Below are 17,441 nucleotides of genomic sequence, written 5' to 3'. Positions count from 1 at the left end.
CCTTCATGATTGTGCAAAACAAGAAGTGACCGTATGCAACACATGGGACTCAACTGCCTGTGTTTATTTTTTCCATAAACCCGGCAAAGACAGGTCATAGGTGGTTACAAGTTGTGCAAGACCAGTCATCAGGACACCAGACATTATACATTTCAGAAATGGTTTACAAATATCCAGGATTTTTTATTGTGTTGGTGGAAGTGTTCAAGGCCAGGTTGCATGGGGCTCTGAGCAACACGGTCTAGTGGAAGGTGTCCCTGCCTGGGCAGGGGGATTGGAACTACATGGTCATCATGGTCCCTTCCAACCCAAACCATTCTATGATTCTGTAATTCCATGAAATTATTTGAGTGTGAGGAAATTCATGAACACTCAAGCTCAAACACATAATTTCAAATTAATTTGCCAGAAGTTCAGTTTCTAATGAGCAAATGGGTAATCTACTTCACGTGAGAAATGTTAGGAAAAATAAATTTAGTAGCAAAGTTTTCTGCAGTCCATTCATTTTGAAACATTCAAACCTTCAAAGAATTGCATTTACATGTAGATAAGGCCTTTAGTGACATGGTTTAGTGGTGGGTTTGGCAGTCCTTGTACAAAGATTGGGCTTGGTGATCTTAAAGGTCTTTTCCAACCTAGATGATTCTGATTCTGTCATTCTAATCCACTGGAATATTCTTGACACAGGAGTACTTATATTTCTATAGAAAAGGTCTGATGTTTGTTCTAATTTCCTGGCTATTAGTCGGAATAATGGAAAATCTGTTGAACTAAGCCTCTTTGTGTTGTTTTTCCTAAACTCCTGGAAACAGCACATGAGCACAGACAAAACCACACACATATACCAACATATTGTTTTCTTGTTGCCTCCTGCTACTTTCAACTTTCCTTCTCTACAGCTTGGAAATATACCCCTAATACATGTGTTTCTAGACATTACTTTGAGAAGGATATTACTAGCTGTGTATATTTTGGTTACAAACACAACTAGACTAAAATGACAGTAGCTAATAGCTGCTGTTTTAGTTGCCATTCACCATCCCAAATAACCAGAAAGTTTGTCCCAAGGTGGATTGCACTGATGCTTGGGGAAAAGTCACTTGGCATAAATCATGGCTTCAAACCACCCACTGATCCGGGACAGGACATGGGTAAGTGGGATATGGATAGAAACAAAGGCACATTTGGTGCTCCAAAAAGAGCATTTCTCGATAGAGATGTGTACCAGACTGTTTCTACTAGTCAGTTGAGAAAACCTTTGAAGTGAATCCATCCCAGAAAAAAGCAATAGGGGAGTAGGAAGGTGCTGAGAGCTTCCTACAGTTCTTTCTTGAGGTGCACTGAATACCAAATCATTTGTCCCTGTATGTGTAACAGACAGACTCTAAGAAAATTCTCTCAGAAGCACACAAGTATCTTTTTTCATTGTGGTAATGTAATTCAGAGCTAATTGCAGACATAAATCCTTGAGAGCAAGGGTTGGTAACATAAACATGCAGAAGACCATAAGCACAGGCCAGCATTACCTGGAGAGACTCATCTGGAAAGAAGTCTTCACATGTCATCAAGTCTCTTTTTCTACAGCAACAATGATTATTTTAATAATCTTTTAACAATCTAACAAGCGAATGTCAAGTTTTGATGTCATAACAAATAAAATATCTGCAACCCTTTGCTACATTTGAAACCTACATTTTCCAAGGGTTTGCAGTCATGTTTTGAATTGCTTCATCATTACTGGTATGCAGTCAGAACTTGCTTTGTCATTTCTCTTATAGTTACAAAGTTTCTCTATATCTTCAGTTGACCTCTATTTTTCTTTCTCCCTAAACTCCCATGCATTTCTCCTTATGGAAGTCTGTGGCAATAGGAAGGCAGGCAGAATAGCTGCTGCTGTACTGCCCTGGTTTGGAGGTCTGGTCCTGTTTTCCCATAGTCAAGAGAAGTTCTCAGTGTTCAATCTAAGATACATACAGCCTCTTAGTGCAGGTTGGGATAAAATGGTCTGGCAGGCTGCAGTCAGCCTTTAGCAATCGGCAGGGAGCTCGGCCAGGTGGAACATGCTCAGCTGTGGTGGCTGTGAGCTGATGCCTGCGGCACTGCACTGTGGTACCTCTCATGCTGGGTAAAGGAGGGCAGCTAGGCTCAGCTCTGGTGTGGAGTGGGGACAGGGGGATGTGCAGCCTTTCCTTATGTCCTGCAATGCACCCCATCTCCCCAGTACTCCCTTCCCTCAAATCCATCTGCTCTGGAAAATTCTATGAGATCTTTCTGCATTACTGAGGTTCTGAATTTTCTGCTTATGAGAGCTGCTGTGCTTTAACCTGCACACACCAACTGAGCAATGCAGACATGGTGCTGTCAGCAAAAAGGGGCTTTAAACTATCACCATCAGCTTTGGACAAGAAGGAGGAGCAGCTGCAAGGGCACTTAACATTATCATTCTGATATAGGGTCATATCCCTAGAAGCTGCACCACCAAAACCACTTCAGCAAAATATCACTTTGGAAGTGATGTAATTATACCAGACACTATGTGCAAACCAGACCTCGTCATGCTCTGTGAAGATCTGTCATTCCCACTCACTCAGATCTTCAAAGACATTAAGATGCCAAACCCCCACATCTTTTAATGGAATGGGGATGCCTTTGGTGGGAGTCAGGCACCCAAATGCTTATGAGACTCAGAGTCTTGTCGCCACCCAGGCTCTGCTTTATGGCTTACTCATACTCAGCCTTGTGAGTTACAGTTCCCTGAACACTCATCAGCAGCCTGGTGATTGCACTGGGAACAAGGATGGAACCAGATTATTCTTTTCATTAGACTCAGCAATCCCAGTGTCCTGGGGTTAGGATTTTCTAACATGAGCAAAGGGCTGGTAAGGAGAGGCAGGAGCCACTGGGAGCTCCTTGTCTATTCTTACCCTCTTCAGCTTGCGAATGAAGAGGGTCAACAGGAGCCAAAAGAGCGTTGCAGCCACACAGGTACAGGTCAGGGTTATCAGCTCCAGGTTTGACCTCTCCGATGCACCTGGGAAAATCAAGTGGCAAACATTTTAGAAAATGACCTGCACAGCAAGGGCACTTTATGTTTCTTTGCCATGAAAATTAAATACCAGGAAGGACCAGCTTCTTTTCAATGGGATATTAATCTCTGTTTGGAGTGGCTTGCAGACCCTGGGAAAAAATATGGTCTCCCCAGCAAAGCTGTTGCACTGAATACAGAAAAACGGCATTTGATCCAGCTGTAATTCTTTCCGTGAAAAGTCAGCTCTTCTCTCAGGTGCAGGAGGTGAAGTATCCAGGCTGAGGATGGCCACTCAGATAATAATTTCCTTTAGAGCTGTAAATTCAGCTGCAGGGTATTTTTAGCTCGACTTTCTCTGTGAGCATGTGTGTGGGCTTCTGTACGCAGTTTCAAGCTTCTCGCCACCCACAACTGCAAAACCCATTTGGCCAAGCCCACAGCCAACAGAGGAGCAGAGGTCTTGAAAGCACTCACTCCCTGGCAGCCTTGGGAGGGGATGGGGATGCGAGGAGGGAACAGCTCTGCTGGCTCTTCCTGGGGGGAATGCTGTGGTGTGAGAGCTGCTGCTAACGTGTAGGAGAAGCTCCAGGGAAGGCTTGTGCTGAAGTAGACATCAGTGAATCCAGGTGTGATCCAGGACACGTTGCAGTGCTGCTGCTTGGGTTTTGCTGCTCGGGATGTTTGGTGGCTTTACTCAGGCACTCTGCCTGCTGTGTCCCAGCTCTTCTGGCCCCAGAAGCCCTCGCTAGAAACCTTGATGGGGGAGAGCACACTGCCAGGATCTCTGAAGGAACATGGAACCCTCTCCTTCCCCAGCAGCACCTATCAGAACCCAGCTGGCAGGGAGCAGGGAGAGCTCTCCAAACCAGGGAACAGATTAAGCACAGAAAATGGAAAACAAAAACAACAACTGAAAACAGAGCAGCAGAGAGCATGAACATTAGAAACCCGGAGAGTATTCGAGCCCACTGACAGATCTTAAAAGCAAAAAAGTAAAAATGAAATTAATTTCAGACTGCTGTTTAGGGACTCATAAAATGGTTTCAGAGCAGTCAGTTTTGCAAATCCTGTGATTGTGTCAAAATACCACACTTCCCACAATATGTTTTCCATCTGATTGATAAAATATGCAAAAATAAAACCCTTCATGCTCTGCCTCTTATTCTGATACACCCTCCACAGAGAGAAAATGAGACGACAAGAAAGAGCAACTTTGAACATGATTTCACAGTAGTTTTGTCAACAGCACTTGCAGCAGTTTCAGACCTCAAGCAGCTCAGTGTTACTTCTGACACATGAAAAAGGGATGATTGATGCCTCATTGGTGGGTTTACCGCATAATCCAGAGGGATGTGCTGCCTGGCTTCAAGCAAGGTTACAGAGCTTTGTTCAGAGGTTGAATTGCTTCCTATAGCTGCAGCTTAACTAGCACAATATCTTTCCTCTCTAAAGGTGATAATCAGATTTGCATTCATGCCCTATGTCTAAGATTCCTCTGTCATGTCCATTCTGGAGCTTTGAGAATAAAGCTCACAGAAGAAAAATATGACTGCAACTACAAATGGAGACATAAAGAATCTATTTCTTCAAAATACCAAGAGTGTTAATTTTTCACAAGTATTTTTTAAAAGGCTTGATTTAGGTATGAGACATAGTGATGACAGAAATGGTACAGCCTAATGCAGCTTGCCTACCCTCTGACATCAGCCTTTCCTTTTACATATGGATGCCCTGCTCTTGCTCCTGAGCAGCACCCATGCATATGGTGAGTAATAGTTTCTGACATCTATTCACCAAAACCTGGAGGGGCTGAAGGTTCATTTGTTGCTGCTGCTCCATATGGCAGGACTCAGAACACCCTTGAAGCACAGAAGAGCCAGTCCTGGGGTGGAAGACAGCAACTCTTTAACCACTACCCTATGCTACCGAGGAGTTATTGAAAGAAGCAAATGTGCTGTCTTTGAAAAGTCCAAGCTAAATTAAGCAACCAGAAAGCATTTCTTCAGTCTGGGTTTGGGCTTGGTTATCAAACACCAGATATGGTGTTTCCCACCACCTCCTCTTAGAGAAACTGATGTATTATGGCCAAGACAGGTGGTCCATGTAGTGGGTGGGGAACTGGCTGATCAGCTGCACCCAGAGGATGGTGATAAATAGCTCCTTTTCCAACTAATGACCTGTCACTAATGGGGTCCTCCAAGGATCAGGGTTGGGCCCAACATTGCTTAGTATCTTCATGAGTGACCTGGAAGATGGGATCAAGTGTACCCTGATGAAGTTTGCTGATGATACCAAACTAAGAGGGGAAGTGGACACTTTGGAAGGGAGAGCCACCCTGCAGGATGACTTGGCTAGGGTGCATGAGTGGGCCAACAGAAACATTACAAAATTCAACAACGACAAGTGCAAGGTCTTGCACCTGGGAAAACACAATCTAAGAGTGCAGCACAGGCTGCAATCTACCCAGCTGGGGAGCAGCTCTGTGGAAAGGGACCTGGGGGTCCTGGTGGACACGAAGCCCAATGTGAGTGAAGAGTGTGCTGCTGTGGCAAAGAAAGTCAACCGGATGCTGGGTTACGTTAACAAAGGCATCTCCAGCAGGGATAAAGATGTAATTATCCCACTCTACCCATTACTTGTCCAGCCACACCTGGAATACTGTGTTCAGTTTTGGTCCCAGCTATACAAAAAGCATGTGAACAGGCTGGAGAGGGTCCAGATTGGAGCCACAAAGGTGATCGAAGGACTGCTGTATGAGGAAAGGCTGAGAGAACCGGACTTGTTCAGCCTTGAGAAAAGAAGGCTTAGGGGAGACCCTATTTCCATGTTCCAGTATTTAATGTGTGGCTACAAAGATGGAGACTCCCTTTTTACAGGGAGTCACATGGAAAAGATGATGGGTAGTGGGTATGAGCTCTTCCTGGGGAAATTCCTATTGGACACAAGTGGAAAAATTTCCACAGTGAGAAAATCAGCCATTAGAATAAGTTCCCCAGGAAAGTGGTGGATTCTCCAACGCTGGACACTTTGAAGATTCAGCTGGACAAGGTGCTGGGACATCTTGTCTAGACGGTGTTTTTACCAAGAAAGGTTGGAGCAGATAATGCTTGAGGTTCCTTCCACTCTGGTGTTCTATGATTCCATGATTCTGTGATTCTCTGACTCCTAGTCTTGTTAAAAGCCTTGCAGCCAGAGCTAATTGAGTGCCTCTCAGCTGGGTATGGAAAGTTTTGATTTGAGGCAGAACAGGCAGGAACACTCAGAAGAGGTCAGGATTAACAGAGTTTGAAGAAGCTGTACACACCTGTAAATCTCTTTATATGCCAAATAGCCCAAGATTTCTGGCTCCACCTTACACCCTTCCCAGACTTTTACCCACCAGCTACCTCATTACACACAGACTTTAGCCCATGTGCAATTCTGTCCCATCTGCCTGACCTGCTGCGGCAAGTGGAAGCCTCCTTCCTGTCCCAGAGCCCCTCCGAAATCCTCCCACTCCATCCTGTGTCTCTGCGGTGCTGCAGAAAGGCAAGGAGGGAGCAAGTGAAGAAGTGCCACTAACAGCATCTTGGCTCTCTCAGCAGTAACAGGAGCCACCAGGACCATGCAGTCATGTGGGGATGAGAACCTGAACTACTGTGTTGACCCCTCCAGGTATGAGATCAATGGTTGGGCTGGCATGGGCTCTGTCATTAGGATTTCAGCTCTGAACATCAAAGTGCAGCTCAGTTGTCAAGGGAAAAAGCAATGCCTGGGACAGCAACTCTACTCTGCTGCACACAAAGCATCCCTCATCCTTACACCAATGTGATTTACCCTGCTTAATCCATGTGATCCCATGGTCACGGCAGTGCAGCACTGGAGTGGGTGCTCAGAGATGCTGAGGAACTTCATGGCAAATCATCTACTCAGAGAGCAGACCTGAAGAAGAAGAGCTGCCAGAGAAAGCCTGTGTTCCCTCCATGCCCAGCAGCTTGTGTACCATGGCCTTTAGGGACACGCTTCCCTCCATCTGCTGGGTGCTCTGGCAGTCATTTGCTATTCTGGTTCTATCTTTGCAGATTTGCTGCCTCTTCAGTTCCTCAGCCAAAAGCAAGCAGACAGCTTGCTCTGACATGTCCACAAACAAATCCCTTCTTCTTCCCAGACAGCCCAGCAGCACGGCTTCCAAACCAAACATGGGCTGTGATTATTTAAAGACGGCCCTTTGATTCCACCTTCCATTCATCCATCTCGGATACAAAAATAACACATTGTTTTATCTGTGCGTATAAGAATGTTTTTTCAGAGGAAATAAAGAGAGCAGACGTTTCCTTCCTGACTTATTCACAAACTACTCTTCCAATCTGCTAAACATGGCCATCAACACAAGGTGTTGCTCCACTCCCTTTGATCTGCAGCTCCGTGCTCCGAGAGCCCCTGGGATGGAGGGAAGGTTTGGTGCTCATGGTGACAGGGTCTAAACTTCTCAGAAGGACAAGCAAGTGGCAAAGCCTAGAGAGAGCCTCACGTTTAAACCCTGACCTTTTCCAGGCTCAGGGATGGGGTGAAAAGCTGCTGTTCCCTGGGAGAGGGACAGACCCTAGAGGTCAATGTAGGAATGAGTGAAAAAAACCGCCGCAATGTCCCTTCATGTAATAGGAAAAGAAAGGGTGGAAAGGCATTTTCCTTGGTCATAGTAGATAAAACAAACTCTCTCGTTCTCATCCAGTATCAAGGACATTAATTTAAATATGATAGTCTTCATCTTTTGTTTATCTAAGAGCTCCCATAGGAGTCACACAAGAACATTGCCAGTAGTTCCTAAGGACATGTAGGCAGAGAAGAAGCCTTCCTGGCTGCTTTTTTTCCTCTCCTCTGAATCACAGACAAGGTGATACGACTTCCTAGACGCCATCTGACAGAATGCTGGTGGTTGTAATAAATAGCCAAGCTACAATGTTAAAAATCAATACAATAATCGATTACATTTCCCAGGACTATCAATTAGTAGGATGCATTGGACAATAAGCACTTAACACAAGTTATTCTTTTAGCTATTACGGCAGCCATAAAAACCTTAGCATTGAGAGACAGGTGTTTTTAACTCCTAGATAATATCAGTTTGGCCAGTCCACATGTGTCTGTACTTATCCCAAATCTTTTAAAGTAAAACTGTCAGTGTGTCATCAGCAATCACCATTAACTGAGACACACTCATGGCAGAAAATCAATACTCATACATTTAGCAGTTGTATGAGAATATCCAAAAAGACATAATCCCTCCTGAGAGGCTGGGTGTAGTCAAATTTTCTTCTGTAAAAAGAAACTAAATGCATTTACAACTATTTACTTAACAGATGGGATCAGTAAGATATGGTTACGTCAAATTCAGTTCATTTATGGTACTGACTTATATGGAAAATATCAACCTGCTTCTCTTATGTCACAATATATGAACCAAAAAGGTTCTTGAAACTGAATTCCATGAAACTGAAAAGCCAATGAATAAACATTATCTCTATGCAATGTTAAATTTCTTGACAGAAGTCACTGCCACAAGCCTGAGTCAAGCTTGGCAGGAGACAGAACAATATGGACATTTAAATAAATAGCAAAATAATTCAAGTAATGGTTGCAGAAATAACTAGATCATGCCTACTTTTTACAACAAGTACCTTTGAAAAATGCATGTGTAACAATTGCTAGGCTAAAATCTTCTAGTCTGATTTGGCAGTTTACTTTACATTGAAAAAAATGAATGAAAATATCCCTGGTCTCTAATTTCTATGGAATTAAACTGAAATGGGAAAATGAGTGGGTAGGAGAGCATTCCTTATTCTGGTTTTTGTTTGTTTTGACAATACTAAATTTACATTTGTCTTCTACCCTGACCTGATCTTTGTTGGGTTGAAGCAATTCTTCTTTTTAGGTCAGTGTAAACATGCTCTGAGTTAGCATTTCCTGCTAGGCTTCCTTTCCAACCTGGTACTCTTCCTTTGCTAGGACTTCCTTCAAATTGCTGGCTTCAGAGATCACCACATGAGCCCCAAGTCACACCCCCATGCTTCCAGCCTGAGTAAGAACATCACTCTGGCAAGCTTGCTCTTCCCATTTAAAGCTGTGCTTTACCTTGTACAGTCACATATGCCGCACTCTCCACGGAACCTTTTAAGTTGGTGGCTACACACTGGTAAAATCCTTCATCCTCCTCTTTTACTCTTTCAATAAACAGCATTCGGCTTCCGGGCCCTAAAATTATTCCTGTGAAATGAAATATTTTGCAATGAGAGGGAGCCAGGATATAAACAAAAACAGGCCCTTGTGTAACATTATCTGCTCTAAGTTCTTCTGAAAAGAAGTCTGAGCTGCAGACTGCACAGCACAATGTTGTCTGCAGGAAAGCCAAATATACTTGGATGTTCTGGGAATCTTTTGGAAATCGGTGTTTACAAAGCAGTTGTGTTACTGAAAAAGCTCAGCCTAAAGGAATGATCTGGCAACACTTGGTACTGTGTGTATTGATTAGCACTGTGCCTATACTTTCATCCAGGTAAGTTCTTCAGCATGTCTCCAGCTTTTGGAAAACGGGTGGTGTGATTACTGCACTTGCAGGTGTAGGTCTGCCCCAGAAGCAGCTCAAGTTTCCAAGACCCAGCTCCACGCATCCACATTGGCTCTCTGGGCAGAAGGTTCACTCCAAATCTCACTTGCCCACATGGCATGAACAACAAGCCCCATTCACAGAAGGACCCCAGCTAGCAAGAGAAATCCCATGAGGTGTGCCCTAACACACAAGAGTTACCTGAATCTTCCAACATCTTGTTTATTCCAGCTAGGCCAACTCAGAAGCCAGCCTGGGCAGTACTCCTGCAAGTGAGGAAGAGGCAGGGAGCAGATTTGGCCTCAGGACTGCCTCTAAGGCACTGCATAGCCAGGAAACATGCAGTCAAGTACACACTTGTGAGTTTGCCTCCATCAGAACTACCAACTACATACAAAATGTATTCCCACCACCTGTTTCAGGTGCCTAAATAAAGTCTTCTGACCTGCCCTCTAAAGACATCTTTCTGGCTACTAACTTTATGTGTTGCATCACACCCAAGTAAACACATAACATTTATTTTAGAGGGGAGTGTTAATAATGCACATTACAACGATGTGGTCACTGTGAAGCTTTATGGAATCTGGCTCTAGATTTCGTGCCTGGGCTGCAAGTCTGTACAGGCTTACAACTCACTTGGAGAAATCCTTAGATTTTTTTCTCAGTTGCCTTTATTCACTTTATAGTAATTTCCAGTAATGCAGGACAGAACCATAAACACAAACTTCCTAAAGCATTGCTATTGAAGACTACATTTTGGATGCAAGTACCTATAGACTGAACCTCCTTGAACATTATTGCTGAGCTTGTAACACTAGCTCATTGTGTGCTACTGATCTGAATGTGGATGAATTCCCATGAGAAAGGTTTTGCCTTTTCCCCATCATTCATTTACACCTGCAATTGCCAAGGAACACTTCCGTGCCTGTGGTGTCAGCAGTGCTGGATCTTTGAAGCCACATTCCAGACACAGCAGTAAACAAATCCCAGAGTCTTCCTGTAGCCGCAGCATGCCACCTGGGAAGTTGTTCCTTTCTGCTGCGTAAGACCTGGATTCCTCTGCTGCCAACAGGCACATTTTGGTTTTGGATTTAGTTTGGTGAATCAAGAGCAGACTTTCCATACCCAGCCACAGACACCCCTGGTACCCTTACACACATCACACAAGCTTGGTTTTCTCCTCTCTAGCTGTATGCTGGCCAAGACACCTGATCCTTAGGCTCCCTCTGTAGTAAACTGAGAGAAGTATGTTTCTCTGGAGATGATTCTGCTAAGATGCAAATTAAGAGCTATAATTTTTACACTCATTCCATAGAGACCTATTTTGCCTACACCTACAGGCTGACTCAGGTTTTGGGGTGAGATGGAATAACCAAGAGCACCCGCGCTGCTGCCTGCCCACCTGTAATGCCTGGGCAATTCTCCCTCACATCCAGGTACCAATGCCAATGACTGCAAATAACTACCTAAAGCAGATGGGTAAATAAGAAGGCTGCAAAAGGTAGGTGAGTACACAGAGCTCTCACCTGATTCTTGCTGTATTTCCTCATGGTTTTTAAACCAGGATATCTGGGGCTCGGGGATGCCATGAACCTGGCACTCCAATATGGCAGAGTTACTGCTGTTCACTGTCTGATCCGTAAGATGCCGCAGCAGGGCTGGTGCTTCTTGAGCTACAAGACAAAACAACACCTCTGTTTTACATTCTTGTAACTGTGGGGGTTTAATTATCTTCCCTACCAGCATTTTACTGGTGTTAGAGATTGCTATGGTTGTTCTACCAAGTTCATTGTTCACAGATTTTATTTACCATTTCAGTTTGCTAAAATGTTTGGTGTGTACAGAGTACTCTCATTACTCAGCAATAGCAAGTTATGATGAACAAATTATGAAGACCCAATGATGACACCATTTCAAAGATTTCTGCAGTTCCATTACCAACCGTATTTGTTTATCAAAAGCAATGAGTTTCTAGGAGAGCTCAGAGCTTTGCATCATCAAGAGAAACAAACTGTGACACCAAAGTTTTTAACAATTAGCAGGATACCCTTGTAGCAGAGCATCTCTGACACCGACAGCACCATGCGACTGTACACCACGATATCCATGAATGTGACTTTTATCATTTACTTACTTTAAATAGTACAGTTACAAATCATATTCAGTAAACTCATATCATCTAAACCCATAAATCATAAGAATAGAAGTATTGTGGTACATGTTCCAGAATCTTCATAAATTCTTCTACTTCTGCACTTCACATATTTGGCTGAATGTAATAAGGCTTGGCCAAACCACACACAGCCCATGTGCCAAAACTGCATTGGTGAGAAATGTGCCCGTGTCCTCTGGCATCCCACAGGCACTGGAAACCCTGACGGCAGGGCCCAAAGCTGAGTGTTAGCAGGCCACACAGCATACCAACACCACTCCTGTTTTGCTTTGATTTACTGACATTCGTATGACCACAATGCAATACAGCAGATTTCCATGACAGTCAGTGACAATGAGTATTGGAAGCATGTCTCATCTCTTCTGCTTCTTCTCAAGGGCCTCCCAGAAGGGCATTTCAAAAACACTCTATAAACATCATGTTAGTGTTATTCCTATATGAATCAAAGCAGCCAATCTTTCTCAGTCATTTCAAACCTTTACCACTCCTTCCACCATTCTGTACAGAGCCAAAGGCTGTCCTGACAAAGATCAAGATATTTGCGATATTTATTCATGTTACATGGCAACGTCTTCCTGTAGCATTTGCAACTCTCACATTATCCATTTTGGAACTTTGGTTCCTTTAAAGCAGTGATGGAGAATCCGGGACGGTCCCAAGCAGTCTCACAGATGCAGATGCTCTGCAGATTCCCCCAGTTTCCCTGATCTTGCAAGAAGTGATTATTTGCAATCTTTCCCTTCAAGGACACTTCCAGAATCAGCCATTATTAATACAGTAAGATTCCACAGTTCAAAATACGAAACAAAACAAAGCAGAAACCAACTCTTTGCAAATATTTTCTTTAAGACTGCAATAGATACAGGTAAACCAAGTTCAAGTACTGTAACACCTGAATTTCTGACATTCTGTCTTTGGAAGATCTATCTACCTTTTCAGAAAAACTGACTGTGAGATATTTCCATCTTCACAATCATTCTGTTGCCAGCCGCAAATAAAAACTCTCCAGAAAAATTAAGTACCTATGCATGTTCCACCAGCGTATGCAATGTGCATGAACCCCATAGTATTAAAAGCACTTTTAAAGTAGGGTTTGTTATGTTTTCACCCCTTGAAATTAATTCTAACATAGTCAGGACTGTGCTGTGACCAGTTTGGGCTTTTCTGAGCTGCAAGTCTGTAATTTCCACACGCAAGGCTATATTTTTGTTGTTTACAGTGTAGTAGACAATTTATTCTCTCTTCCCAAAGAGTAATGCTCATGAGAGAGGCTGTAAAGTAAATTTTTCACAATACCTACGCAATGACATGGTCAACAATGTTTGCCTTGCAGCCAAGAAGACTGCCCTCTTCTCATTGATACCCCACCTGATTTTTGTGCAGTTCCATTTTTCACAACACTGTTTATGAACAGGTACCATCTGATACATGTCCACATATGCACGCTGAGAAGAGCTCACATTTATCAGTAGCCCCTGATGGACACCCCAGCCAGACATTCAAAATGAAGGCAGACAAGATGACAGAACAAAGGCAAATCACACATTCTGTGAGTTACTTCTGATTAATTTTAATTTGTTTATAGCCATACACTAAAGATGGGTTTTCATATTAAGAAAAAACTTTTTTTTGCTTAAAACTTGAATCACCATTCACATACTTTCAACAATTTTTCTGCTGCAATCAGCTGTTTTTTCAAGGACTTGGTCAACCTGAGTATTATTCTCTTTGCAAACCACTCATTTCTCCCATTCATTTTTTCAGTGAAGCCAAGGGGGGGGCAGTTTGCAACACCCCTCTCTGCTCACTCAAACCGAGGCCCTGGCCACCAGCAAGAACATCTCAGCACCCAGGGCAGCCCCCCAGGCTCATCGTCAGCCCTGGTACCTGCCCACAAATGCTGCCTTGCCAGGCCAAACTCTACTCTCAGTTACCCTGAGGAGCTTCATTGTAGGCAGAGTTCGGCCCAGGGGAGAAACAGGGAGGTCACAGAGTGAAAACATTACAATTTTTTCACTTTGGGGTTTACTTTTGCATTCTGTCCATTTTTGCCCTTTGTTATGATTACGTTTTCTTGTCACTTATTTTTATTGAACAGTACAAAAATATAAATACAAGCTTTAATTTTAACACTTTAAAAAAAAGATAATTCACACCTTTCTCCCTAAATAATGTATTACACAACAAAAGGCAGAAAAACTCCCCAAACCAATGAGGTTCTCCAGTCATCTGAGGACATCAGAAGTGACATCAGTAGCTTTTATCTGGCCACCAAGAACTGCTTTCCTCAAAAGTTTCCAGTGAGGTTTCTCTGTGCCTCCCAACATGGGCAGCCACGTTGGGTGTTACAACATCCTTGAACAGCATGGCCCTTCGAGCATGGTCAAGACCAGGCTGTCAGGTCGTCCACCCAGCAGTGGTATACATCATCACAATTCACAACAATTTCACAGAGGAACAGTCTAACAGCCACATCTCTTTTTCTTTTTTTCTGACCCAAACTCCTATTGCCTGGCAACTGGCTGCTGCAAGTCACCGTGCTCTGGCTCCCAAGACCATGGAAAATTCATAACGTCCTGTAATCACCGCCCACCTTGCCATCAAATGTCTTCTCACAAAAGAGCCTTGTAAAAAAGGGGATTCTGTATTGTAACCCTTCTGAAGACTTGCAAATGCCAAAGAGCGCACTTGCCCCATTTTTAAGCAGTCCCCAATGATTTCTCTTGCTTTTTTGGCATGTTTTAGGAAAAAAAAAAGAGAGCCAGATCACTTTGCAAGAACATTGTTTCTGGAAGCCATCACACTAATAATGAACAAAAGAGCTACTGTATGCAAGCAGGCTATAGGTGACATTTCAAGATATAAACTATTATTCTTGTCTTTACTCTGACAACTTCCAGGTTATCAATTGTTTTCTAAGCATTTTAGGCTCCATGAAACTGGCATTATGGGGAAATGCTATTGTTTACTCTTTCACACTTGACAAAAGCAATTCCCACGTGAAAGACAAGTTTAGCCGTGGGACACAGTCTCCATACCTAAAGGAGGAAATAGTTTGGTGAGTTCCCAAGCGCAAGAAACTGTCATGTTGTCACCCTCTATTTTAGAAGCACAGCCACTTTGTTCCTTTGCTGTAGCTATTTTGGTCACTACAGTTTGTTTTGTTATGGCTTATGTAAATGCTATATAAATGATCAATCATAAGTGTAACCAAAAATAATAAAAGCTATGTATTGTAAAAAAATAAAGTTATCAGATCTATTAAAAATAGTAACTTCTTCCTTATACAGCATTTATAATACACAGAAACACCTCACAGCAAAATCATCATGAAGAAAATAAAAAGGGGAAAGCTCACGAGGAAGTCTTAGGATGCCCTTAATTCTCCTTCAACATTCTGTCTGGTTCTTAATTCCCATAATAAATCCAATTGCTATTTGCATACCAAAAGCAATGAATATTTTTAATGGCTTCAATTTTGAATTTGTATTTTTCAAAACATATTAAACAACTCACTGTGCTGGCTGCAACCTTGTCAGTCGTGTTAGTGTAATATTTCTCATTTAATAAAATAATTACAACATTACAAATTCCTGAACCTTCAGGCCAGGAGCAATACTCACACTTTTATCAGTAGCTTTTTACATTAGTGCAGAACTGACTTTAAAAATTGACCAACACAGCAACTGGAAGTCTACCTGGATTTATTTAGAGAAACACGGTTCATGTTTGCCAGTTTTAAAATCATCATTATTATAAATGATATGATAAGTCTGTGCATTATATCAACATTTTTATTTCTTCCCTGCATACTTCTTTTAGAAGATACTTTTTAAGATTAATGTACTTTAGTGTAGAAAATAATTTCAAATAAATAAGCATTAGAACTTGCTCAGCAGGTAATATTTATAAGTCCATCAAGATCAGATTAAAATAAAAAATATATAGTCCAGTCAATCTCAAACTGAATTGTGCTCATTCTGCACGTTCAAGTTAACTTATTAAATGTCCGTTGTTGACTGAAAACAGCAGTTTTTAAAGTTAATCAGTTTATTCAGCTTTGACACTTTTGACGAGGCCGATATCAAAGTGGAAGGAAAGATTGATCCAGAGTTTTCCTTATTGCTCAGTAGGAGACAGCAAGAGAAAAAAATAACAACATGCAAAATGTAGCACAGGGGATCTTCCAAACCCCAGCTTCCACGTGCCTTGTCAAAGCAGAAAACACCCGTCTGAACTCAACTGGAAGCTCACGTGTTACGATTTTTTTGCTATTCTTCCTACATCCAACCCATGGGGGAATGTGCACCACCTCATGGTCTGGAAGGTAGCAATAGTAATTAAAATCAAGATGATATGAGACACCTGTTACTGTTTAATGAGTCCTTTAATGTTTTACATTGCTTTGTGTTGTACAATCATTCCTTGTGCTTTTATATTTGAGGATCCGAGAGTAAACAGCCTTTTTGTTGCAGTGCTCACCTCTGATTGTAACATCTTTCTTTTGAAGCACTTCTTTCCCCGTGTGTATGTTCCTTGCTCGGCAGGCGTAGGTGCCAGAGTGTGCCAGGGAAACATTCTTGATGGTCAGAGTGAGGGTGACAGAGTACTCCTTTTTGAGAGACCTTTTTGCTTTCGTTTGATTGTTGACTGTCCTCGGTAAAATCCAAGCAATGTCTTTGTACAGGAATTTGTTGGCCGAACAGGACAATATCAAATTCTCTCCTTCAATGGGCATTTTTTCCAAACTAATATGGAATCCACTGGGTACATCTGTCAAAAATGAAGAACACTTTTTAGTTTGTATGAAATGAATGAGCAGAAATTAACACGGCGTATATTTTCCCCCTTTTCAGGAAGCCTTTGTACTAATCAATGTTGTTGTCTTCCTGCTGAAGTCTCTAACCTTTCCTTTCATATGCTAGGCTCCAGCTATTCTCATAATTTGTCTTGGAGCTGTGAGACACTCGGGTTCAGACATCAGTGTAAACTGAAGTCGTTCTTGGAAGTAATGAGTTTGTGGAAGTGTTATGCCAAGTTAAGACAGACTGGGGCAAGGTACCAGAAGAGAATTATTTAAAGACAGCACAGCGGGACTATGAAAAGGGAGGAAAATTCTGATCTCAGCTCCAGCTTGCATGAGAAATAATGGATCTCAAGAGGACAGCAGAAAAATACTGCAGCTGATCATGTTTGGTTATATTGTTTTCTTATTATTCCTAACTATTCAGACAAATTATGTCTTATTTCTTACAAATGCTTCAAATCCTGAGAAATTACTGAATCTGTGATTACAAGCCTGAGAGTTCCCTTGGAACAGAGGTATTTACCCTTCATGCATTTAAAGTGTGCTAGCCACCCAAGAGGAAAGCAGAAACATTAGCCTCTGGCCTCAGTGGCTGGCTGTGTGTGAACAGCATTCAGATGAAGATCACTCTATTCAGGCTGCTCGGCACTCAATATAGGTGAACAATATTTCCAGCTAAGAGAAATCAATGATCATAGCTCTAACTATACAACTTAAGTTTTCACAAGCATTTTCCATAGCCAATAGTTCAGGAAGGAGTAATTTAGCCAACAATATAATAGCCAACGATATACTTGAAAAAGTCACGTTTGCAGTTAGCTGTAATGTTACTGCAGCTTCCTCCACCATG

The 17,441-nt window shown here is 42.4% G+C and overlaps 1 protein-coding gene across 2 annotated transcripts in view; it reads right to left on the bottom strand.

Annotated features, from left to right (window-relative positions):
- Positions 1-17,441, bottom strand: part of FLT1 (fms related receptor tyrosine kinase 1) — a 110,377-nt gene that overhangs the window by 26,973 nt on the left and 65,963 nt on the right. The window contains exons 13-16 of one of the 2 annotated variants that reach the window (XM_061457573.1): positions 16,267-16,557; positions 11,138-11,284; positions 9,140-9,271; positions 2,925-3,031 (exon numbers count right to left, since the gene is read on the bottom strand). In XM_061457573.1, coding sequence (XP_061313557.1) covers positions 2,925-3,031; positions 9,140-9,271; positions 11,138-11,284; positions 16,267-16,557 — 677 coding nt within the window. The remainder of the gene's footprint in view (positions 1-2,924; positions 3,032-9,139; positions 9,272-11,137; positions 11,285-16,266; positions 16,558-17,441) is intronic. The other variant, XR_009744163.1, reaches the window with a different exon arrangement.

This window comes from Pezoporus flaviventris, unplaced genomic scaffold, assembly GCF_033815535.1.
Source record: "Pezoporus flaviventris isolate CSIRO_AGI_PZ_B2104156 unplaced genomic scaffold, CSIRO_AGI_Pfla_v1 ptg000025l, whole genome shotgun sequence".
In the NCBI taxonomy this organism is placed as follows: domain Eukaryota; kingdom Metazoa; phylum Chordata; class Aves; order Psittaciformes; family Psittacidae; genus Pezoporus; species Pezoporus flaviventris.
Note: the sequence above shows the minus strand (reverse complement) of the source record. Positions and strands in the feature narration are given on the sequence as shown.